At 43.3% G+C, this 25,433-nt stretch overlaps 1 protein-coding gene across 2 annotated transcripts in view; it reads right to left on the bottom strand.

Moving 5' to 3' along the window:
* The window catches only part of SERPINI1 (serpin family I member 1), a 44,795-nt gene that overhangs the window by 10,706 nt on the left and 8,656 nt on the right, over positions 1-25,433 (bottom strand). For both annotated transcript variants that reach the window (XM_066325702.1, XM_066325703.1), the window contains exons 2-5: positions 9,804-10,072; positions 8,288-8,518; positions 5,628-5,822; positions 4,647-4,851 (exon numbers count right to left, since the gene is read on the bottom strand). In XM_066325702.1, coding sequence (XP_066181799.1) covers positions 4,647-4,851; positions 5,628-5,822; positions 8,288-8,518; positions 9,804-10,053 — 881 coding nt within the window. In that variant the 5' untranslated portion in view covers positions 10,054-10,072. The remainder of the gene's footprint in view (positions 1-4,646; positions 4,852-5,627; positions 5,823-8,287; positions 8,519-9,803; positions 10,073-25,433) is intronic.

Genomic DNA, 25,433 nt, shown 5'->3' with positions numbered 1-25,433 from the left:
CATAAAAGCATCTTTTTCGAACTGCAGAGTAATAGAGCAAGGCAGGAATGGAAATCAGGTGGGTTTAAGTCTCTGGACCATTGGACAGCAAACACACATCTGCTCAGCAATGCAATGTGACCCAGAAAGCAGCTGGGCCACAGGATGCTCCTGCACACTGAGCAAGGGGGAGGCTTAGGAGAGCTTTAGGGAGAAGATAAACCTGGAAAGAACGTGGATGGGAGGAAATCTGAGGGATGATGCCAAAGGATGCCTAGGGGGAGGACAGCAGCAGCCACTGGAGACTGGCTCCATCCCTGCCTGGAAACTCTGGAAAGGCAAATCCTGAGCAGGTGGGTGAGTGAGAGGCTGCCCAGTATCTACAGAGGTGAGTTGCTGCTTTTTTACGACCAACAAAACAGCCCAAAAAATCCCACAGCAGCTGTACAAATATCAAATGATGCCTTTACAAAAACAAACCAAATAAATTTCCTTCCTTGGAGTTTTGTCTTGAGGTAAAACCCCCTCTCCAAACAGACCTCCCCTCTTTCCTCACACGCCCTGGAAAGCAGGGAGAGTTACAAATCAACTCTTAATCAGATTTCCAATATTTTAGCTGACATCTGAACCATCCCTTTCTCAAAAGTAAGAGGGCAGCTTCACACTCTGCAATTTAATGTCAGGCTCTGCAGTTTGACATAAACATTCAGTCAGATTTGGGTTTCTGAGCACTCCTTACAGACAGTGAGGATGGTATTCCAAATCAAAGCTGACAGCCCAGAGCACAGAACTGACATTCCATCTCAATTCCCAGACTTTGGGAATGTTGAGCTCCACAATACTACCCCTGACACTTGGTTATTTGCACTGTTTGTTGCACAAAGTGAACCAGATGGAAATTATTGATTCCCCCCAAAATCCTTTAGGTGCTCCTGATGCTAAAAATACTCTGAAAAACTGATTTAAATACTTCAGTATCAAAAATCATGGAACAGTAGCAACTGAAGTCTGAGAAACAGACACTGAAGAGAAGATTAGGCTGAGAAACAGGAGTTCTCTGGAGATTTTAGCAGGGAGTCGGGACATTTTAATGAAATTTAAAACCTGGACAAGCATTAGAATAAAATGATGCATTTATGTGCCTGACATTCTGCAGTTATGCATTAACACTCCACATCAAGTCATCTCTCTTCTATTTTAGAGCCTTTTAGATAGAAACAAAGATGTGTTCATCTTCTATGGTGTCATGCAACCCTTAAAACACTGAATTTTCTGTGATTTTTACATGCTCAGGATCCACAGAGCCAAGGAGGATGAGGGTACAGGGTCCACTCATCCAGTCTGGAGTGATTCATCCCAAATGCCATCATTTCAAAAAAATTCCTAAAGGTTCTGAGTGAGCCAAAGCTAGAAAATCCCAGGTTTTCAGGTTGGTTCTAATGGATGAAATCCTGCAGAAGGACAGGCAAAGAGAGGAATATATCAATATTCCTGCCTGGAGAACAGGCCCTGGGGACTGGGACACTGTTTGTGCCAGGCTGCAGTGCCAAGCTGCCAGCTGCTATCAGTTCCAGCATCCCAGCTGGAATTTCAGCCAGGGTGTCCTCAGGTGCTAGAAGCAACCTTCAGGATTTAATACTCTGAAAACAAACAAGCAAGAGAGCAAAAAAAAACCCCCAAAACAACCAACTAACAGCAAAACCAGGCAAAAACCCCATTCAGCTGCTGTGGGCAGGGGAAGCAAAGCAGGTTGAGGGTTTTTGTCTGGCAAGATCCTTCTTTCCAGGGCTGGATTTTCAGAAATTGAGTGGGAATGTGTTCCAGTGGACAGTTCTGTACCTCTTCTGTGGTTGTATCTCAAGGATAATCAGCACTGGCCCATTCCTCATCAAAAAGTAGGTTAAAAAAGTAAAACCAGAAAGCTCAAGGAGTTTTTTTTTCATTTTGGTTTGAATTTGTATTGGGTTTTGTAGGGTGGTTTTTGTTTTTGTTTTTTTTTTCTTTTAAAGAAAACTTTCAGCTAACACCACTTATCATTTTGGCACCATCTGAAAATTTTAAAGCTATTTTAAATGCACAAGAAAACAAGAAGGTTGTTAGAGAGATTTGGGCACACTGGAACAATCCTTAAGAGGAGATCTGCAAACTGTAGCACCACTATTAGCTACCAGTTCCTCCCATGCTCTTCAAGTAATTTATGTTGGAGAGACAGCTTTGTAAATTAGATTCATGGTCTGTTTCACTCCTATGCAAAAAGTGGATTAAAATGTTGATCATTTTAGTCTGGGTTAAGCTGAAAACAATGATTTGGAAATGAAAATGAGGAAGTATAATTTAACAATTCTGTGCAAATCTCTCCTTTGCCATTAAGAGGAATAATACACAATTTCATTTGCACGCAGATAATGCAGACAGAAATTGCAAAGTTGTGATTAACTCTGCTTTGGCAAGTCATTCAGTCCCATTACAAATGTATAAGTTTAAAAAATGTTCACTTTATAATTGGATAGCATCTTTCAAGATATAAAAATTTAATTTTATTCCACTGCTGCTTTCAATTTCTCAGTGGACAGAGCCTGGAGGCCACATTTCATAACATGCCTTTCTGAGTCACAGCATCAAATATTTATGAAGTGTTTATTTAGAGCATTGACAAAATCCTGGAGATCACCTCTGAATCCCTAATGGAAATCCAACACCTTGGGAGCACACGATTCATCTCTGGATTTCCTGTAAGGAGACTGCAGAATTCCTACACACAATTCCAAGCTCAGGATCGTTATCTTTTGTTATCTGAAAACAAGGTGATTAGCACGTGTTTCTACCTGGTTTGCCTCTGTACAGCCTGAATTTGCAGGTGTTTATCCCACTCTTTGAGGTTCTTGGATAAGAACCAAACAGCCTGAGGGCAGAATAAATAAGGAGATTTTATGATCACATAAACCCCAGGCCTCAAATTCCCATCTGAGAACCTGGAGTCTCTGCAAACAAAACCCCAAATCACCAATAAAAACTGAACCCAAGTCATGAACATAATTAATGTGTTTTCTATGCCATTCAAGATATTTAAATATGGAAACTGGTTTTTGCAGATTTTCTCCATGATCAGTGGAGGATCTCCATAATCTGTTGTGGATCTCCCACTCAAGAAACTCTTGGAGAGAAGATGCCAAATTTCAGCACTTGCTGCCCAGGCTGCTGTCCTAGGTAAAAAAAGGGAAACTTTAGGATGGAAGAATCCTCAGATTTCTCTTCTCATTAACATTTAGGTTTGCCCAAGCCTGCAGGAGAAACAACCTAAGAAAAAACTCCCCTCCCATGTGTCTTAGTGGACTCACTGAGGCCTCTGGGACCTGAAAAGCTCCAAGAGAAAACAAACAAGAAATAAATCCCAGGAACAGAGAACGGCAGGTTCAGTCTATATAAAACCTGCAATGCAGCTCTTAGCTGCTATTCCTGCCTCTTCAAAAGAGCTGGGGCTTTAAATACGAGAGAAACTCTTACTTTGGGGAGTGAAAGACAGCCCCAAAATGCTGCTGGACCCTCAGCACTCTGCCTTTGAGCTGTGCAGAGGAGTGGATTCCATCTCAATTTGGGATCAGGGCACGCTGACAGTACCAGTCCATCTGTACCTAATTTATCCTGGCTGGCCTTGTTTCCTGTGCTCAGCTCCTGGACAGGGATCTCTGAACTGCAAAGACTGCAGGGAGTCTGAACCTGTGAAATGGAACAAGCTCAGATCTCCAAGTCACCTGAAATCAAAGGACTGTTTTAATGATTAAAGGATTCACTCGAGTTTATTTTTTCTGCAGCCACGTGGCCACTGCACAGTACCACAGAAATGGAGTAAGTGGAAGTGATTCCTTTCAGAGCTGGGCTCCATTGTTACAGAAACACTTCCATGAAATCATCATGAATCACTTGAAGGACAGTGTGATCCAGCTGGACATTATTAGTGACATTTAGTAGTAAATAACTCTGCTACCAAGGCAGGCAGAGCACAGGCATGAGAAATATCTGATGGTGGATGAAGCAGGATTCCAGGAAAGATCCTCATGGTGTACGTGGGCAAATGTGCACTGAGCACACAGCCTGTGTCTGCAAATGGGCTGACAGGAATTTCAGCCCTTCTGGTAGTGATGTCTTGTTATTCTTTGCTGCTCTAAGGAGAAAAAGCAGCATTTCTAACAGCTGGGAAAAAAATCCAACCCAAAATTGACTGGAATTATTGCTCAACGCTCAACCATTTGTATCTGCACAGACACACACCACACCAGACCTTCTGAAAATAGCAGCACATAGAAACCTAATTAGCACCTAAATGAAACATTTGGTAGTTCAGACTTCCAATATTTCTGTGGCTCCTGTCTAAATGGAACTTCTCCATAATGAGTTGTGAGCATCATTCCGGGTGGATGAGGGAACTAACTGCTGAGGGAACTTTCCTGTCTGGAGAGCTCTGCTCTGAAAGGGATGCAAATGCAGGGCTGGTGTGGTGCAGAAATAACCATCACCCTGCACTGCATCCTCCTGGCAAAGCCACCCTCCTCCTGTGGGTGCTGCAGCACCCCAGGCTGGAGCAGGATGAGTTCCAGTTTTCCCTACTTTGCTCCTCCATCAATTTGGCTGCAATTCTCCTTTCCAGTGACACGGGAGCACGCTCTCACCTTGGCAAATACACTTCCACTTTCTGCTTCTTGACAGAATTGGCCCATTCATTAATCAAGGAGGCCTTGACCAGTGGCTCCAGTGTGGCCAGGGGAACCTCCTGCCTGGAGAGGACAATCATCATGCTGATCTCATCCCCCTCATAGGGGATTTCCAGCACCTGGTAGATCCCTCCTGCTTCGTTGGAGCCATCACTGAACTCTCCTAGAGGAGGAAAACAACAAAAACCCTGTTAGAACTATTTGCTTTTGTCTTTAGTTTAAATAGGCCTAATCCTAGGCAGTATTTACTAGATTCTGGAAACAAATATCACCCTTCTTATTCTATATAAAATTTATATTGGTTTCTTCATCACAGAATTTGAGGTTTACATTTGACGACTTAAAGAATACAAGCTCAAGCTATCACACAATCTGTAGATAATCACAGTTCTGGGACAGAACTTTCAGAGAAGAGCCTACAACTTAAGGCTGCTGAGACTTTCAGGGAAATGGGCAGAGTTTTTTATTCAGGAGAGAGGATTTTCCAGTGATGAGACTGAGCAAAATGCTACCAGTGCCAGACATTTTAAAACCCACTTGCAGCTCAAGCTCCAACTAAAAATGATCATTAGCTCTGCTGTTCAAAGAACCTCTATTTTGCCAGTCCAACAGTAATGAGCAAACATTATTCATTTGAATGTTTAGCACAGCACAAGAAAAATATTTTTGTGATAAGCAGGACTGGCTCAAGAATTGCAAAGAGCTTAAATCCAATGGATAAGCATTGTCAAGTCATTATAAATGTTGCTACCAGTTATAATACACACATTAGGGAAAAAAAAACAAAAAACAAACCAACAAACCTGAGTCCTTTCTTTGGGCAAACAGCACATAAAAAATTCTACGTGGAAGAAGAGACAACAATACAAATGGATATTACTGCAACAAACCCATTAAGTGAAGATTTAGTAGCTCTAACTTGCTCAAGGTCTAACTCACCGTAGTAGAACTCTCCCTGTTGGTACATCATTGGAATTTGCACTTCACTTTCATCATCTTTAGTGAAAGAAAAAGTTCTGGTATTTTCAGGCCTGAACTGTGACTTCCAGTTGCCTTTAAAGTAGATTGCATTGATGAGAGCCAAATGAGTTAGAGCACCAAAGTCTCTTGAAGACACAAAATCTTTGATCATACCTAAAAAGAAACCCAGCTGTCAGTCTGCATGTCAAAGTGAGCCTTAAATCCAAACTTAAGGCAGCTTGAAAAATGCAAGAAAATAAAAAGCAGTGTTAACATGTAATTTCCAATTCAGATGTTTCATTAAATCTCCAATTAAAGTGCCAGTGTTTTGTAAACCTAAATCACAGTGTAGGTGTGTAAACCCTTCCATCAAGTACGTGTTAGGCAACTGTTTCTTGATCACTACTAAATATACCCTACAAGGAAGCCACGTGGAAAGAGGGTCACATCTGGAATGCTGGCCCTGCTGCTGTGAAACAGCTCAGCACTTCCAGCTTAAGGTCAGAACTTGTACAAACTTTGGCTCCAATCCAAAGCAGCACTGAAATGGGCGCTTGGTTTAAGGGGCTGAGTGCACCCATTGCAGCTCCACCTGGGCCAGCTCTGAAGGAGCTTCAGGGATGTTCTGTTGAATTCAAAGCCAGGACTGAGCATCAAAAATCCACATAAATTCCCAGCATTTGTTCCAGAGACATTAGCTCTTGAAAAGCAAGAGGAAAACCATCTAGCATCTGCTCTATTCATGGGAGGTACAGCAGCTGAGCATGGCAGCTGCTTTGCTCCTGCTCCTGAATAAGTCATTTCCATCAGAATGCAGGCTGTAGCTCATCTCCAAAGCCTTGCATTTCACCAAAATCAATCCCAGCCTGGTAAACTGGGTGCACTGACCAGATCTGTCACTGTTCTTCAGGAATTACAGCCTCCTTCAGATTGCTCTCTTGCTCGCTTCTATTTTTAGCTGACATTGCAATGCAAAGTGTTAAAATAAACACATTCCTCAGTCTGATTATTACTCCTTAACCCACGGTTTAAAAAACAAATTAATTCTGCTTTCTGGAGCATATGATCCTGACTAACTGGTGTGAGATTTGTGTATCACAGGGATGGGATTTCTGCTGGGTTGCTCTTTGTACTCCATTCTATCTCGAATGTTCTAAGGAGTGAGGTGTAACCAATACTCACCTGGAGCTGGGAAAAAACAACAGGGAAACTAAGAAGGAAAACATTTCCAGATCTCTATTTGGTACTCATATTTATGTTCTTTCAGCCATATCTTGTTATATATATATATATCGATGAAAAGTTAAGAATTTTCCTGCCCAGAGAAACCTTTGATGGTTCTGTTCTCTGCCCTGAGCCTCCCATCGTGCTGAACATGCTGGAAGTGGGAACCTGCCTGTGCTGTGCCCCTTTCCTAAGGGGGGAATCAGAGGGAAGGAGTGGGCAGGGAGCAGCTGAGGGACTGGAACCATCCCAACCTGGCCCCAAGAGCCTCCCAGCTGCCCTGGTGGGCCCTGCTTTTCCTTTTCCCTCATCCATGGACACCACATCCATGGGAACACTCTGCAATCTGCTGCATCACTTACACCCAGCTATTCCTGCAGCCTGGCAGGAAGGGCAGTTTTTTAGGAGTGTTCTCTTGGAACAAACCAGACCATTTTCAAAATGGAATAAAAGCATCACAAGAGGTGCTTTTCCACTTTGGAGCCATACTTTCCCATAAAGCATTATGGATTCTAGAGTGCTCAGAGTCCATGGGGGGGGATGTGTTAATTCCTTCCAGGGGATTCCAATCCCTTCAAATTCCCAATGGTACAACTGTGTCAGAGCCAGACCCCCCCCGAATTACTCTCAAAAGATAATATCAACCTTCAGAGTGGAGCAGAGGAAGCAGAATGAGAACATGCTTTGATCCCTACACCAGGAGACTCCCAGATACTGGGACTCTGCATGGATCCAGGAAATGCCACCTCTCTGGGAGCTGCCAAGCCAAGGCAGCCCCATGCAGCTCTCAATGTGAATATTTACAGCAGTAATTTTGTGCTTAACTCCCCTGCTGCAAATTTGTGTTGTGAAACTGTTGAGAGCGTTCCTAAAATCAACTACCCTCTCAACATGCTATCTCGTTTCCTCACATTGCAAAATATTACATTACACACTCTGATTTTGTGGTTCAAAATTGGCTTTTTATTCCCTACTATTCTATTTCTCAGCACCTTGTGAGTACGAGTTCCTCAGAGGAGTAATACTCCACACATCCAAAGCATGAGCCAATAACCCCTCTGCAGACAACTTATCTGCCATGAGAAATAATACTTATCATTTTTTAAAAAAATAATTTAAAATACTATTAAAATGCCTACCATTAAAACAGTCTCATTCAATAAATGTTACAGATGGTAAGACCAGAGAACAAATATTCAAACACATGCCACGTGATTAACAATGACTAATATTACTTATGACAGATCATTCCTACACAGGAAAAAATAGAAATACTAGAATTCTTTTCCTGGGAGGAGAAACTTCAGTCTCAGACAGAAGAGAGAAAAACCAAAGCAACCAACCCAACATCACTGCACAAGTCTGAAAGCAGAAACTTCCTGCAGGAAGTGCAAAAAAGGATCACATGGACTTACTATTTGTGTGATTCTCCACCCATTTATTGATCTGAGTAGCAACAGCTGCACTTTGGCTGAAATCTACATTCTCTACTTCAGCTTTAAAGTATTTTTTCACCAGCTGCAGGAATTTGTCACTGACATGGAAGCCACTCTGCACGTAGAGGGAGTTGGCAATGTCCAGCACGTAGTGACTCTCCTCAGCTGTGGCCAGGTCAGAAAGGTCCTTCAGGAAAGCAAATTCTTCACCTGGGGAAGGGAAAAACTGCTTCAGTGGTTCAGAAAGGAAAATCATTCCATGCCTTTCCTGCTGAAAATTCACAGAAGTGTTTTATGCGAAGGAAAGTCATCTTTTTTTTTTTTTTTTTAAACAAACTTGTTTCTAAACCTACACACACCTTCAGAGCTGAAGGAATAATCTCCAAGATCATATTACTTAGGGCTTGTTTTTTCTACCAGCTATAATTAGTCTAATTAATGAGACATTTGAGTCCCACCAGAGGCAAAGCTATCAATGCAGATCCTTTCTACACCAAAAGAGAAATTAAAAAAATTCTTCCTACGGGTTCCATTTCTAAGTCTTGCCACCCCAAATTCTTAACAGAACTTTTGTTCCATCCTGAATGCCAGTTGTTCTAGGAAAAATGAACTTCAAGTCTTGAAACTAAAGACCTCCCACAGCCTTCTTCTATGCCAAAAGCAGGTCTAGAATTTCCCAGGGTCCTTAGTGGGGCAGAACAGAATCCTTGGAGGGTAGTGAGGAGTCCTGGATAGGATTAAAGCAGTCTGCTTTAAAATAGGAAGCTTGTACTACTGCATCAGAATTAAACAAAATAAACCTTAAAACTGATTGCAATTATATATTCCAAGCAGAATTCATGGGAATGCTTTTACTGAATGCCACTGATATTGCAGAACAGTGAACAGCCCAGAAAAAATCAACTGCACAACTGCCCCCATTACAGCTAAAGGATAATTGATTATGGTTTTAAAGACAAAATGTAGAACTCAATTGGTGCTGTAGCCTCCACAGAGAGGTATCAGCCCTGCAGTGGCTCTGACAAACACAGGTTGATGTCTGTGTTCAGAAATTTCTCCCCAAGATCCTTCCACTGAAGACCCCAAAGTCCAGCACATTTCATGAGTAAGAAATTTCATTCAGGTTTCAAACCAGTTACTTGGATATCAACAGAAGCAATTTTGCTGAACCCACTGCTCTCCTTACCAGCTTTGACTCTAATCCCTAAAAAGGATATTCCTAAAAAATCTTCTCTTCCTAGAGGCAAGTTTATTTTGCAGCAGAAGCCAAGATGAGCAGGGTGAGCTGCACTTGTGGAAGATTCAGGTAGCCCAACTGCGGTTTAATGTCAGCATCTCTCAGCTCATGCAGAACCCACAAGTTTGAGCCTGCCCAGGCCATCAAGGACACCAAGAAACTCAATGATTACCAACCCATGGACACGAGCAGGCCACTCTCACCCTCGCTCCTCTTCCTCTAAGACAAAAAAACCCAGACATGATGAGAAAGCCTCACCATTTTTGAAGCCATCAAAGCCCAAGGAATGTCGGATTTCCTTCAGGGTGGTCCCGTGGGCTCCCAGCTCCACCATCCCCATGGCCATGGCAATGCTCAGAGGGGAGAACAGGATGTTCTCATCCTCCCTCGTGGCTCTCAGCTGGTTGTAAACGTTCACTGACAGCCCAGCGATGGTTTCATCAGGGAAGTTGGTCTTGAAGGCTTCAGTTTGCAAGGCAAGCAAGGACAGCAGCCCAAGGAAATACATGACTCGAGATTTTTAAGGTCTGCAAGAGAAATTTTTAGACAAAATAAGACTGTTTGAATAATATCAAATTCAACTGGAGAGAAAGAAGAACAGTTAACTTTTTAGTTTTAAATCTGTGGGGGAAGAAAATCCCTAGAGATCAAGGCACAATGCAGTTATTTGGAGGAGATAGAAATAAAGATGTATTTTCACACAAAGATAACCTCCTCCCTTATGCAATGGCATTGTTTGTGAAATCTTCCAGCCCCAGACCAACAAAACACTCATGGCTTCTACAGAAAAGGACTCCCAAACCAGTAACCCCTTCCCTACTTCCCTTTGGAATTGTGGCTCTTTAGCAATGCTGACCTGGAGTTGGTTTGTTTTTCTGCACTTTTCCACCAAGAAGACCCAGAAATCTGCTATTTCTTTCATTTGACCTTCTAGTAAGGTGTAACTTAGATAAATAAGTCACTCCAAGCCCCCAACAGGTAAAACTGTTTCAAACACTGTGCAACAGCTGGCTGACACCCCTGACAAGGTTACTGGTCCGTGATGTTGCTCAGTTGCAAAGCAAGTGGCAAGCAGCCAAAAATTCTTTGAAAGAAAAGAAAATCAATCATGCCTTAGTTACCAAATAAACCCCCTTTTGTTAGTAAATAACAGTGAGAAGTTGGGTAGCTCTGCTAGCTCAGAGGACAAAGGTAGTGTACGCTGAGAAAGACCCAGCAGTGGGAACAAGGAAGGAAACTAAATTTAAAAAGGGTTAGCACTGATGCTTCTGACTAATCCATCCTCCAGGTTTGCTGAAATGCTCTGGGGTAAGCAACAGTTCCCACTCTAGCCCAGTTTAGCTCATCACACAACTACTGATAGTAGAATTCCAGCTCCTGGAGCAGGGAATGTGTAACTTCATCCTTCCATTTTTATTTTCCTTTCAACTCTGTGCTACCTTGGCATGCGACCCACTACTGCTGCGAGTCTTGGGTGAGAAACAGCAACCACAGAGCTCCTGCTTCAATTCCTTCCCTCTGCCACTCCAAGACAGAACAGAGCAGATCCTCCTGAAGCAGGGGCTTGGACAGGACGAGGCTCTGAGCTTTATCCACAAGTGTTCACAGGTTGTTGTGCCAGGCTGCAGGGCTCGTCAGCACAGCACAGATTTGTGTGAATGCTGCTGCTCCACCGAATCAATTTGCATGCAGCCAGCCCAAGTGCCTCTCCTTATGCTTCTCAGCAATCCTGGGGCTGGCATTACCAGGGGGTTTTATACACATGACACAAAGTAAGCTTTAGACAACATTTATATTCTGCATTTCATCTTCAAAGGCCTATGTAGCATTATCTAATTCACTCACACGGCACTGAATGATCCATAATTTAAGTGTTATTACTGGCGCTTTATAGCTGAGAAAATACAAAGAACAACAGGGTACACACACGTGCCTTGGCAGCCACTGGTGCCAGCACTAGTTAAGATTCCTCCTGTCCCCCAACCTCCATCAGCCTTTTGTTCAGTCCTGAAGTGAGAAAATGGAAGAGATGAACCAGTGCAGCAATCCCACGTGGTTCAGGGGAAAAGGAGAGCCTTGCCTCTCCCCTGCCCCTCTTCTCCTTTGCCGTGGTTCTTCCCATGTGAGATGTGAGAAATATTTCCCTTTCTATATTTCCAATAAATTATCTGTGGTAGCATCACTTCACTCGTGTGGATTACTTCGTCAATCTTCCTCTGATTCTTAATGTCAATGTCCACCGATTCAAAAGTGTCCACTGAAGGCTCTGATTCTATTTAGGAACAGCACAGATAAGTCACAGAAGCCTAAAGCACCACCTTTAATCCTTCTATCTGCATGTTCCAGTGCACTGACAGAACTACCCAGCCCTTCACTGCTGCCCAGTGCAAAACATCAGTCTGAGCATCATTATTTATGTCAGAAACATTGAGACACTGTTTATAACCCCAAACATTATCAACACACCACAAACTTCCCCGACAGCTGCTTAATAGTTCATTTTTTTAACCTGCTCATTTATAAATTATTGACTTAAGGATATGAAGGTTTCTGTTGTAGAAAATAAGTGGATTTCTCTGTGATCATGGGCACTGTAGATTTCTCTGTTTAAAAGCCCTGGAGCATGCCTCTGCCAGTGTTACATAAGACTTCAGCCAGCACATCATCATGATAGACTGAGCCCAGGTATTATTCTCTTATCCTAAAAGCTACACAAGGCAAGAAAAGCTTAACAAGCCTCCATCACACTGGGCTATAGCACCAAAAACTGTGCTCAGGAAATAGATAAGCAGGAGCTCATCTTCCTTTTGTTGAGGATGAGCCCAAATTTGGGAGCTCTCCCACCCTAATCTATACAAACAAATTGTGCAGCTCAGTGTGGATGTAATTATTGAGAGCGCTAAAGCTTTCCACTCCTGGATCAAGAACAGCTTGAGCTCACTTGGAGACCTGAGGTGGTTAAAGCAGATGTGAAATAATCTGCAATTTTCAAAAAGAGAAGTTCCCCAGCCTTGCAGTGGCAGAGGCAGCTGTTCAGCACTCCATCACTGATCTCTGTCCTGTGTACCACTGCCAGACAGGCTTAAATAATTGCACAGGGGAAGGAGGGGAGAAATTTATACATCTTAATTAAGTGTTTAACATGCAGGTCAGACTGTCTGAATAAAGCTAATAAAATACTTGTTATTAGACAATGCTGGAACCCCAACATTACATACAAATCAAAAACATATTTCTTTGTGACCACTCACCAAAAGCTCCTCATGTGAAATAATTAAGTTGTATTACTTTTCATTACTTAGTTGGGCAGAAAATAGAGTAAGTACACAGATGGAGACAAATAAAGTTTATACTGAAATGCTCTTAACAAGACAAAGAACCAAACTTAAGTTTTTAACTACAAGCCAAATCCCACTGATGGCAACACAGGAGGCTGAACTGTGCAGAACAGAAGTTCCCAGTGGGAATGAATTAAACCCAAACAATTTAGATTTCCTCCCCTGCCCTTCCACATCGTTTCAGTCTAGAGAGGTTTTCTAATGAAGTTCACAGTGAAGTTCCCATACAGACACCAAGGGGAAAGGAAACCAGGGAGGCAGGAATGGACACGTGGATCCAGGCAGAGAATTCCTCAGCTCGTTTGCTGGCAATGCTCTCTAAAGTGAAAATACAAAAATAAATGAATGAGTCCAACTAAAGGGAAGATGCTTTAGAGCAAACTAAAGATCTGTGGGCGCTGGTCAGTGGGGAGGAGGCTGTAAAACACCACAGACACCTGACCAATCCTTGGCAGCCAGTGTGAAAATGGTCCCATCTCATCCATCTAATGGGAAATGTCTGTGGTAAACTCCTCAGTTCAATTCCTCTCACACTGCTCTGCTGACAACTGGGAATCCAGCTCTTAATTATCATTCCAGCCAGAGCAGTTCCTGCTCCTCTGATCCTGCCTCCCTTCAGGCTGCATTATTTTGTGCTTCCTCAGGCAGGAGGGCTGGATCTGACCAAGAGCTGAGGCTGATTCTGGTGCAGCATCTTCTCAGCCTCTCTCCAGCCAGAGCCCAGGGCACCTTGATTGTCACTGCAGCAGCACCGAGAGCATCTTTAAATTGCCTGGACCCTACTCACAAACACACTTCAAGGGAAGGAAATGAAGCTGAACGTTATGTAATGCACATCCAGGAACTTAAACAGTCCCTGGGAGTATCATCAAAATTTCACTCAGTCTTTTCTGTCTTCCTCAGACATCCCCAGTACAGTCTGTCATTGCCGATTTGCATCAATGCAATCTGGTTAAATAATCCTGCAGCAGTGGGAGAGGAGTCAAGGTCCCCACTGAACAATGTTTAAAAATCAACAATCATCACTTTCAAATGTTACTGTGTACACTTTGCTTTCATCGGCTAAACATAAGAGTAAAAAAAAAGCTGTTAAAAACGCTTTCACTCCTCAGCCACACAGTTATTAAGGCCAAGGGTAATGAACTTCTCATTTGAGGGTGTGTCAGATCCTGAGTTTTGTTTGATTTCATCAATTGATGCATGAACACCTCTCTCCTACCAGGCAATTAAGGAATCAGCGCAAACAAACTCTCCTTGCCACAGCCCCTCCTTGAAAAGCAGTTGTGTATCACAAATCCTCACTCGCTACAGAGGTTTGTCAGAGTGTATCAGTTTTGTTCTGGCTTGCAACTGTTCTCAAGGGGAAAAAAAGCAGCCATGGAACACTAAAACCAACAAGATTCCAGGTATTAATTCAATAGGTACTGGCACTGAGGTCACACCTCAGTGTGTGTCAATTCCCAGGAAACGTTTTTTTATTCAGCATTTCGGCAAACACCAGGAAAGATGTCACCAGTCCCAAAATTCAGCCCAGAACATTTCCCCAAATGGCCACAGGCTGGGGCCAGCCCAGATGTGCTGCTGTGCATGGGCACAAGGGACATCCATTCTTGTGGTTCCTGAAGAAAAAACATTCATCTGATAAATACAGGACTGCTTATCCAGCTCTCGCCTTTCCCCAGCATAAGGCTGGGATGACTAAGAGGAAGCAGAACAAACTCGCCCCCTCACACCCACAAACTCTGAACTATTCGGTTCCAGTAAAATGCAAAAGGGGCAGGAGCTCTCTGGAAGCTGAGATATTTTGAGATATCCTATCAACAAACTCCAACTGAGTTCACAGACATGAGGTATACCACGAATTTTGGAACAGCGAGACCTGGACTCGGCGTAGGAAGGTGCCAAAAATTCAATTAAGGGTTGAATTCTAGTACCTTGTACTTGTCAGACAGGTTGAAAAAATGGGTTATAATTTCCTTTTCTTTTACACCTTTCCAGAGGGTTTTATAAAGAAACTAATTTATGGCTTTAAAAACCTACAAAATAAAGCTGTGATACATTGCCTTGGTTCCCCAGCACACAGAGACTAAACTAAGATTAGTTGCCTTCAAGATTACTCTTGGCTACCTGCAAGCTAAACACCAAAGGTGTGGGAAGCACAAATGAGAAAAACTGCTGATTCCTGATCAGAGTGTTAAAAAAAAAAAACCCTGGGAGGAAAACAAGTGTGGTAACAGCACTGATTACATTGTCTCCTGTAAAGAGCAGCCGCAGGAGCAGACAGAAGTCTGGCAGAACAATTTGATAAAGCAACAGATGGATTTGCTCAGGGAACAAGACCTGCTGGGTCGGGGGAAAAACCCCCAGTGGATGCAGGTAGGAACTGGGGAATTCTCCTTCCCCCCAAACCCCACCAGAACAGGATCATGCCTGTGGCAGGTGAATCGTGGAAGGATGTAAGTTTGGTGAAATTCAGCCACTTCTGCTTTGCAGGTTGGTAAATACGACAATTGCTGCAGGCACTTTGACTCTGAATGATTTCCTCTTGGCAATCACAGCTACCAATAGAGATCAGAGAGAGGCACCACCTAATAATACCAATTCAGAACATGAACCCAGCTCGGGCAGAGAACCCAATTCCCCTTCACAAAGAAGCCCCCGAGCCCCAGGGGAGGCAGGAGCAGTCGGTGAGAGCCTCAGCTGCTCCCCAGCCCAGGGATGGTTGTCATGGCTACCCTGAAGGATGTGCACAGGAGGCTCCCAGGGATGTCCACGATTTGCTCCCAGCTACTTCAGGCTTGCCTCAGGCCCTACAACAACAGGGGAATGTGGCTGCTCCAGCAAAGCTCCGGCTGCTTACAAACCCACCTGATCCACTGCAGAGTAACACAAGAACGGGCCTTTTCAGTCCCTTCTGCTCTGTCCAGCAACACAACCTGTCAGATTTTTGTTTGAAGATTGGGCAAAACCTGCACCTCCAGCCAGCAGTACTGGAGCAAAAACATCCTCACCTCCAGAACGTTGTAGTGTGACACTTCCTCCCATCAGCTGCTCACTGTGTTCATCTCCCTTTTCCTCCCCAGCACAGGGACTGGGAACTAAAGCTCCAACCTGAGCTGGCTCCACTTCAGAAATCATTTCTTTCCCACAGCCAGGAGAACAGGCAGGTGTCCAGGGGAGAGCAGTGCAAGGGCATCCAACCTCCTGCTGGGGAACCCCCAGGCAGCAGAGCTCTCCCAACACACTGGGATGTGCTGACACACAGAGCCTGCCTGCAGCTGAGGGCAGGCAAATCAACCACCTCAAAACACAGTTCAGGGGGTGCTATTGCTCAGAGCCAGCAGAAATCAGCCAAGGAAATGGGAAAATAACCAAATGTCCATTAAATGTTTTAAGCTACAGCTATCAGGGACAGTGCAAGCAGCACGTGAAGGGATCTACAAAGCACTTGGGGTATTGGTAGTGCCTGGAAGTGGTGACAAGCCTGGGAAATTCTGCATTCCTTGGACAGCAGGCAGGCACATCACTGCTCACTGTGACACGTGCCCCATTTAGCCAGCAAGGCAGCTCCTTCACGTTAGGGGATGTACTTACATTTTGTGGGCTGCAAAAAAATGTTTATCCCCAACAAATGTTTGCCCTTAGCCTACGTGAGCATCTGACCTTGTCAAGCAGAGATTCTACAGACACATGTGGAAGCACTGAGCTTGCTGCAAGCAGCTTGTCTCAGTGCAGTGACATCTATATCTCAGTCTGCACAAACACTTATTAATAAGTGAAGGGATTTTATCACCATCTGTCAATTATGGTGTCATTGCCTTCTGGAGCAGGAAACCTGGAGGTTAATTTCATTAGAGAGCAGCACAATAATGATATAGGAAATAGTGGGGCATTTAAACCTCCAGTACAGAGTGAGTAACACAAGGAAGAGTCATTCCCCAGGAAGTATTTGGGCCACACTAAAACCTTGCTCTCCAACACTCAGCCAAGTCACGCCCTTCAGCATTCTTTATTTCTATTTTTTGAATGATCACACAGCACCAGGAGCATTGACAAAACCTGAAAGGGAAGTGGTACACTGAAAAATCTCATATTGACAATTTTTTTTCCATTGAAGCCCAAATGTTTTTAAACTTTCATGGAGCTTGGCACTGAGTCACTAACCTGCTGAGGCAATTATGCAAGCCAAAGTTGTCTTAATTGCGCTTCCTCAAGCATATTCCCTCAGCTCCAATTAAAAAATAAAAAGAGATGCTGAGAAGCCATGTCCAAAATACTTAAATTTGAATAGCCTGAAGCAAACATCTAAATACATGTCTAGACACTTAAAAAAGGTGGTCTTGTCTCCAGATCTACTGCTGCAAGGCCTGCAATTGGGAGGACTCACATGCAATTTCTCTGTTTGTTTCTTCCGTCTAGGAGAAACAAATTTTTAGAAATACTTTGGCAGAGCGCCTTATTTTTGACAGCTCCAGTGTGCCCCACAAAGTAAGAGCTATAAATAAGAAAACACAAAACCCACAAGCTCTGTGAAGGAGAAAAATTGAAGCATTCTGGAACTTGGGGATTCTAAAAGGTTCAGAACTGGGTTTGTGCCTGTGGCTCATCTGACAAAGCCACCACAGTCTGACTGGGGAGAGCTCCAAGGCCTGAGACTGAAATACTACACAGCATCTGCTTCCAGCAGACCTGGGGGGATCTACCTGGCAAGTCCCATGGGAGCATCTTAGTGAGGCACAGCCTGTTTGGTTTGGGTGGTTTTTACCACCCATTTCTGCCCCAGGGAGGGCTCTCAGTCCTGCACAGCTCCCTGAATGGGGAACTGGTCTGGTGGTGAAGACTCTGACCTGACTGCTGTGGAAAGAGGGACAATGCCCAGCCACAGGATCGGAAGTTGGGTCTCAGGGGTTCTCAAGAACCAATTCTGACACATTCCACCTCTGCAGTGATTTTTCTTTTCAGTGAAGAGGCCGATGCAGTACTTCACTCAGGGTGCAGCCATCTAGGGAAGACACCCCAAACGAGACAACAGCATTCCTTTTCCTTCTTCAGATCTCCTTAGGGCTATCTGGGAAAGGAAGAGTGAGATCTAATTCTGTAATAGTCTCTTCCCATCACAAGCAGCAGAGATAGAACACTGCAATCAGTTATTTTAGACCCAAGAACAACTTCTTGCCTGCTCTTGCACGTACCACAAATTTCCTTACTTATAGTAAGTCGCATTTCTGTTATTTTCCAGTGAAACTCAGTTGATCACCAAGCTCCCACTATAATTTAATTAAAAGGGCAGTAGCTAAGTTTCACCATATGCAACTGCCAGATACAATCACTGCAGTTGGGAGTCTAAAGGCGAGATTCCTGCATGTACTGGAGCGTAGTTTTATAAGTGATGAAAGCTGTCACTTATGTCACAGATATTGCTGTAATGCAGGATGATATTACAGTTTCAGCAGCACCCAAATATATTAATAATACATCCTGTGGAAGCATTTACAGCAAGCGAATACAGTGTTTCAAGCATTTTTCTTGCAGCTCCCTATTTATACATAAAGTCACTTCAGATACATTACATTAGTCTGTGTACTTTGCCTGGCATTATACAAGCTCTCACAGCCAATTTTAAACCTTCCAAAGTAGGAGGACTAAAAGACACAACTAATTAAGGAGAAACAAAAACAGAACAGGATGCCTTCACTACTTGGGGTTGTAGGAATAGGGAAAACTGCAGGAGAAGTACCTAGAAATTGTGCATCTCTGGAGGAGACTTTGCTGAATGTCTTCTAAAACCCATCAACCAACTCAGGAAAAGTTTTCCAATATCCTTAACAAGACACAATGAACAATGACAATCTTTAAATCATCTCAGGATAACTAAACAGAAAAACTATATGGTGTGAAACATAATTTCAAAAGACCAAAGTAGAAGTTAATTCTTCCATCCCTTGTCCAGCTCCCTTCAGAAGGAAGGAGATCAGGCGATGGTATAGCTATGTCAAGATGATGAAGAAAGTTAATTAAAATGCATCAGGATTTCAGAAGAGGAGTCTGTCAGTGCATGAACTGAAAGCAAGCATGACATACAAACCAGCTTGTTTTCCTACAAAATAATATTGGCTTCAGCCTTGCAATCAGCACTGGGTTCCATTTACATTTAGGTAACGTCCCTCTTGCCAAGAGAGTTATTATTCACTTCTGCTAACACTTCTGAGATCAGAATTACTTTCTTACAGTACAGTAATAAGACAGAGATTGCTTTAGAAAAAAAACCTCCGAAACAATTAACCCCAGCACTCAAAGTAGATGTTATACCCTGATTAATTACCAGCAGCAATCCGTCATTACCAGGCCTGCTGTTTATAATGCACGGATGCAGTTCCTCCAACGCTCCTCTCCTGCATGGTCCTTTTCCCCATGGAAAACTCAGGATTGCACTGCTGAGCTTCCAGCCAGCCCCAGTCACTCCAGGGAGCAGCTGCACACTGCAGAGAGCCTGTCCTGCCACCTCAGTGCTGACAGAGCCCCAGCTCAGTGCTGAGCCCTGGCATCAGTGCCCAGGACATGGGCAGCAGCTGGGAGAGGTATCCTGGCACGGCCAGGGCACAGGCAGGGGCTAGGAAAGGCCAGGATTAAACCAGCTGGAAGAGCTGCCCTGGCCCAGGCAGGGGACAAGCAGAGCCTAGGAAAGGCCAGGTTTAAAACCAGCTGGAAGAGTTATCCTGGAATGGCCAAGGCACAGGCAGGGCCTAGGAAAGGCCAGGTTTAAATTCAGTGAAAAAGCTGTCCTGGCACAGGCAGGGCCTAGGAAAGACCAGGTTTAAACCAGCTGGAAGAGCTGTCTTTGCACGTGCACCTGTTGCTGCTCTGGACACACAAAGGACGAGGCAGGCAGCAGAAGGTCAAGCAGGAAAACTCTATTTTAATTTTTCTGACTCCCATCTATATACACTTCATCAGAAGGCAGAAGATTGGCTACACAGGTTGCCACTTCTACCACCTCGTAAGTGAATATCACCATCAATACAAGACTCCTCGCAAAGGAAAAAGATGTAACCAATATATAGTTTGCATGAAGCTGGGTGGGAATCTCCACTACAAAAATGCAAACACTCAAAATACAAAAAAACCTCAGAGCAACATGCACCTAGCCCCAGCAGGGCCACGGCTGAGGCACAAAATGAGGATGGCAAAAGGCTGGTCCAGCACAAAGCCTTCAGAGACAAAAGGGTGAGAAAGAAGAGTTGCTCAGTGGGGGTTCAGTTCTGAACCAGCAAAATGGAGTCACTGAACAAGGACATTTCAGTAAAATCACCAACTGAGGGGAAAATTTAGCATTAAGCCTCTCCACTTCAAATATTTCTCTAACATAGCAGAATAACATCTGGTACAAAATACAGAGGGTTGTTTTTTTTTTTCTAAAAACTACAGAATAATCTCGATGCCAAATTCAGCCAGTAGCAGGATTTTTTCACTCTCTACTTTTCACAGTAAAACCTCCAAGAAGGCATTCCATAAGAATTTCTTTTTGATCTGATGGATGTTGATCACTGATCTTCCCAAAGGAGGGAGAAACATGGGAATTCCACATGGAGAAGAAAATTAAACTCCTCTTTCCTCCTACCCTAAGGCCAGTTCCAACTCTTGCCTCTAAGGCCTCAGCACCACTGCTATTTACTTTGCTGGTATTTTTCATATATTCTCAAATATTTTTAATTGTCTCTCTTATCTCCATGGTTTCTACAACTCCACAACTGCTTGCACTTGAGAGCAGCTCTGCAAATACCTCAAAAAACCAAGCAACCAGGAGATTTCTCCCATTATAGACAAGACTCCAGACACCCACACAGACAAGTCAGATGTAGACAGGAGGAATGAACCACCCAGTATGGCACAATGGACAGAACTGTCACTAAAATCCTCATGCTTTTATCTCCACATCATCATTCACGTCCTTCCTCCCTCTTGTTTCTTCACAGCCATCCATGAACTTACACACTCAAGGAAAAAAAAAACACAAACCAAAAGGCAACAAATGGGACAGTAGCAGCCTCATGCTGTTCCAACTGGGAGAGCTGGCAGGGCATGAAAACAAGCAGTAAGCTTGGTGCCCTGCATGTGTTTCTGAATTGTTCAGAGAGAATATTGGGAACAACAGCAGCTTTAAGGGATAAACTGGAAAGTTAGAAACAGAAAGGCAGGGAGGTAAAACTACTTCCAGCTGTTCAGGCATCTTATCCACAACAGAAGATACACAACGACCAAATAGTTTTTTTCAGTCAGAGGAAAAAAAAAAACAAGGCTCGTTTTACTGGGGGGGAATAAAATATTCCCATTTTTGTTCTGATAGTTTTGTTCGCCCTGGCCTTGGAGGCTTGCGGCTATTGAAACATCACTTTTCGCTCACCATGGATAAAACAGCTCAGTCCAGAGTCCAGCACTCAAGCTGTGCCTGGAAGGTGGGATGTGGCCTTGGAGCTCACTTCTGTGCTCACTGTTCAAGCCTCATTGGGTTGTGTTTATGGGAACTGACGCCGTTCCAAGTACCCACTCTGTGATGAGCCATTTAAACACCACATGGAGGGAGCTGAATTTGTCTTAATCTTGCTTATTCTCCCACACAGAGGAGTTTGCATCACGTTAGACCCGACTGCAGCAATCCCCAGGAGCAGGAGCAGGCACAAAGCACTGGAGGAACAGAGCACTTGTGCTGTGCTCTGCTGCCTCACATCTCCACACCTCCCCAAGGCCCCAGGGACACGCTCGTGCTGGGCAGAGGATGGCTGGGGTTGTTTGTGGTTTGGACAGGGTTTTGTTTTCTTTTAAGATATTTATAATTTGAAAACTCTTGATACCTTGAAGAAAGGAATCGAATCATTTCCAACACCCAGAATGAAAACTGAAGGTTGAAACCTCATGGTCTCCCCTCCCCAAACCAAACTGTTCTCCAGCAAGTCTCAGATGATTTCTTATGCAGGTTAATATTAATTCTACCATTTGCTACAAAAGACTGTGACACTACTCCCAGTTTTTGTATGATGAGCTATGATTCATGTGTGTCCAATATTTCCCATTGGTGGGTAACGTACACACTTATTTTAAATTGGGTTAATCTTTTTAACTAGCGTGGTTTTCAAACTAAGTAGGTTAACCTGAATTCTTGAGCTTACACATAAGATCCCAATTTTCAAGCACTACATGGGTTATCTGGTTTTTATGTCGAAATTGAGTTGTCAAATAGACAAGGTGGACAGCTGCACCTCAAAGCAAGAATTCAGACCCAGTTTGTGCCAAGCAGTTCCATCAGTGTAGTCACAGAAGAAAAAAGATTTTAATTTTCAGTCAATCTGTCTCAGCAGCAAACTCATTAGGCAACAGGCAGGCAGAAAGCCTTGCCTCACACAGACCTCCTGGAGCTGCTGCAGCTGGATGAGAAGCAGAGCCCAAATTACAGACATTTTTTTAGTCAAGTCACCACAGGACAGCTTTTCCACTGGATCCAAATACACCCCCAGGTGTAAATGGGCAACAGCACATCCCTCAGTGCACCCAGACCCTGCAAAGCCTTGAGGCAGCACACAAACATCAGCTGTGGACACTGGGACATGTGTATCACTGGGACACATGAGACACTAAAATTACAGCTGGCCCACTTCAGGGCATGAAATCATCCACCTTAAGTTACTTCTAGGTTTATTTCTCCTTTGTTCAAATTCATCCATGGCAGAATATACAGAATTATGCAACCTGGAAGTGAAGAGCAACACTGAGATTTGCTGTTTGAAGCAGCAAGGTGCCTGTGTAGAGGTGACAGCAGCTCCACTGGATCAAGTGCCCAAACCTCTGGGACATTGAGTGACATGAATTTCTGCACTTAAAGAGCACCCAGCTGAGGCATCAGGGTTTGCTTTTGATAAAAATATAGTGAAGCCAAAGGCAGAAGACATCCAGCCTTCACCAGGAGCCATCTCTGTTCCAGCTCTCAAAGCCCACAGCAACCAAGGTGAATAATACTGGACCAGAAGTTCATTTTTCTCCCCAAATGCTACTTTAAAAGCTTGACCTTAAACAGTCCAGTCTTCACCACCACACACAGCTAACATTTGTGTGCCTCCTGTGCCTCTCAAATACAGTGTTAGTGATGTCAGACATGGCCATGCACTTGCCCAGGCAAGACCCAAGTTTATGTCTCTATAGAGCCAGGAATTAACAGCCTGACACTTGTTTTCCCATGATTCAGAAGTTTTCAGGGATTGTTACAATGTACTAGGAGGAGCAATGAAAGGCCTAATAAAATAATGGATTAAGAAATCTCTTAGCGCAGCAAGAGTTGAAAACACACTTATCACAGCTGTAATTACAAGGCTGAATGGCCACAGCTGATCCCTGACCTCAAACACTTTTGCACCCCCATTCAGGGAGTTTGCATTGGGGGAAAAAAAAAAAAATCTTTACTGGGGCTTTATTGAAGAAACATTTCCTTGTTCTCATTTTAAAGGTCCTACTCGCTTAACCTGTCTTATACAGAGAGAGTCAAAGCATGACATTACAAAGTTAGAGCTTAACTACCTCAAAGTCCTCAGGTCGTTCAGGTTTTCAGAGGTCTTTTTGCTGAATTGTTTCAGGGAGAGAAATATTTACCTCCTATTTGACACTGGCAACTCCCCAGTCACTCCCTCCAGGAACTGCTGAGATTACTTTATCCAGAAATCCAGACTAGAAATTTTCCCCTGTAACGTCCTGATCAAACTGGGGATTTTGCTGTGTATTTATCTGGTTTATGAAACTGTCAAGGAGGTCAAGGTGGTTGCTGTGGGGAAAAAAGCTTACATTTGGCAGGCACTCAAGCAGTGCCTTTCAAAGACCAGGAATATTCCCTAAGCCCAGGGATTTTCCTTTGGGATGGAGTGTGACACAGCCTGGCTGCAAATTCTTTAGGGCGGCTGTTTATTTTTTAATTGCACTAACAATGATGCCAGTTGAGGTAGCCAAGTATGAAATTAATATGGATTTAAAAGCTCAAACTTGGCCAGTTTGGGGATGTTTTATTTCAGTACCTCTCTTCGATATCAATCATGAAGGGAGAGGAAAAAAGGCATTAAAATATTTCTGATTGTGCACACACAGTGGATGGGACAAACTGAGTTTCAAACTGTAGTAAGAAAACATCAGGCTGGACTTAAACAATAGAATTTTGCTGGCAACCACAAGAAAGCTCTGGGAAAGGTTGCCTGGGGAGGTCTCTACCCACAGCCACCACATGCCACGGTTTTGGTTCAATGACTTTGGAATTCTTTGCCAGTAAGGCTCAAACATTTGTTCTGTTGTCAAGGATGGGACACAAAAGTCATCCCTGGTTTATGAGTTTTATGGCTGGCACAGAAACCTCCCCAGGATCCCACTTCTGTTCACTGGGCAGCTCAGATTTTATTTAAAAAACCTGAAAAATTAGAATTGTTTTCCCTTGGCTAAAACGACAAAAATAATTCGAGCTGCTCAGAAAAAAGTTGTGTGTTTAGCTGTTTGATCCCTAATTGGAAAAAAAGCTAATTACACAACCCATTTAGGCATTTAATGTCCCAGGGCCAAGTCACTCTATGTCCACAGAAAGCATTAATAAACATGGCTTATCTCACTATATGAAAGTTGTGATTATATTTTTCAATAACTGCAGCTATCAGCAGCATTTCATCTCTCCCACCTCATGAAACCGAACCCAAACAGCAAAACCTATTTGAATTCAGCTCAAATGCGAATTTATTTGGAACATGCTCCTTTTTTGCTCCTGTGTAAAATGTCAGATTTCGGGGCAGCATCTCTCAAAGTGCAGCACATCAGGGCTCAGCTGGGAACAAACAGGAGCAGCCAAGCACATGAGATCAAATAAGCCTCTCGTTTGATGCTGAAATGGGAAGTAAATATTCAAGGGTAAAGAAAAAAAAAATTAAAAAGAACACAAAATAAGCCTGTCTGCTCCTTTTCAGGATTGTTACATTTTAAATCTAAATGTAGAAATGGTCCACGCTGCATTTCAGCCACAGAACACACAAGAAATTTTTAGGAAGTTTCTTCTGTGGAATAAAAACCACCACAGTACTATGCAGTTAAAGCCCAAATCCCATTAGCATCAATGGAAAGACTTTATAATATTTTGCATATATTATATTATTATATAATAAATATATGCTTCAAGTCATATATGGGTGATTGATGTTCCACTTTTGAAATGCCACCAAGCTGTTGGCTCCCATTCAATACCAACCAACTGCCTCTGCCTTGTTCTGAAGGCAGACAAAATAATTGTAAATTGGTAGCAAACCCTCATATTTCAATTATGAGTGGAAGTGAAGACATTCCCAGAAAGGAAACCAAATGAGTAAATTTTTTCATGCCACAGAGACATAATGGTTACAGTATAATGGAACATGAATTATGTGATGAATTTTCTTCCAATGTACATATTCCAACTATATATATATATATATATTCCAACAAAATATACACATCAGCAGACTTTTATATGCTTAGTTTGATAGAAAAACATGCTGGCAACTCA

Source organism: Sylvia atricapilla, chromosome 10, assembly GCF_009819655.1.
Source record: "Sylvia atricapilla isolate bSylAtr1 chromosome 10, bSylAtr1.pri, whole genome shotgun sequence".
Lineage (NCBI taxonomy): Eukaryota > Metazoa > Chordata > Aves > Passeriformes > Sylviidae > Sylvia > Sylvia atricapilla.
The sequence above is the reverse complement of the archived record's forward strand: the minus strand, read 5'-3'. Positions and strand labels throughout refer to the sequence as shown.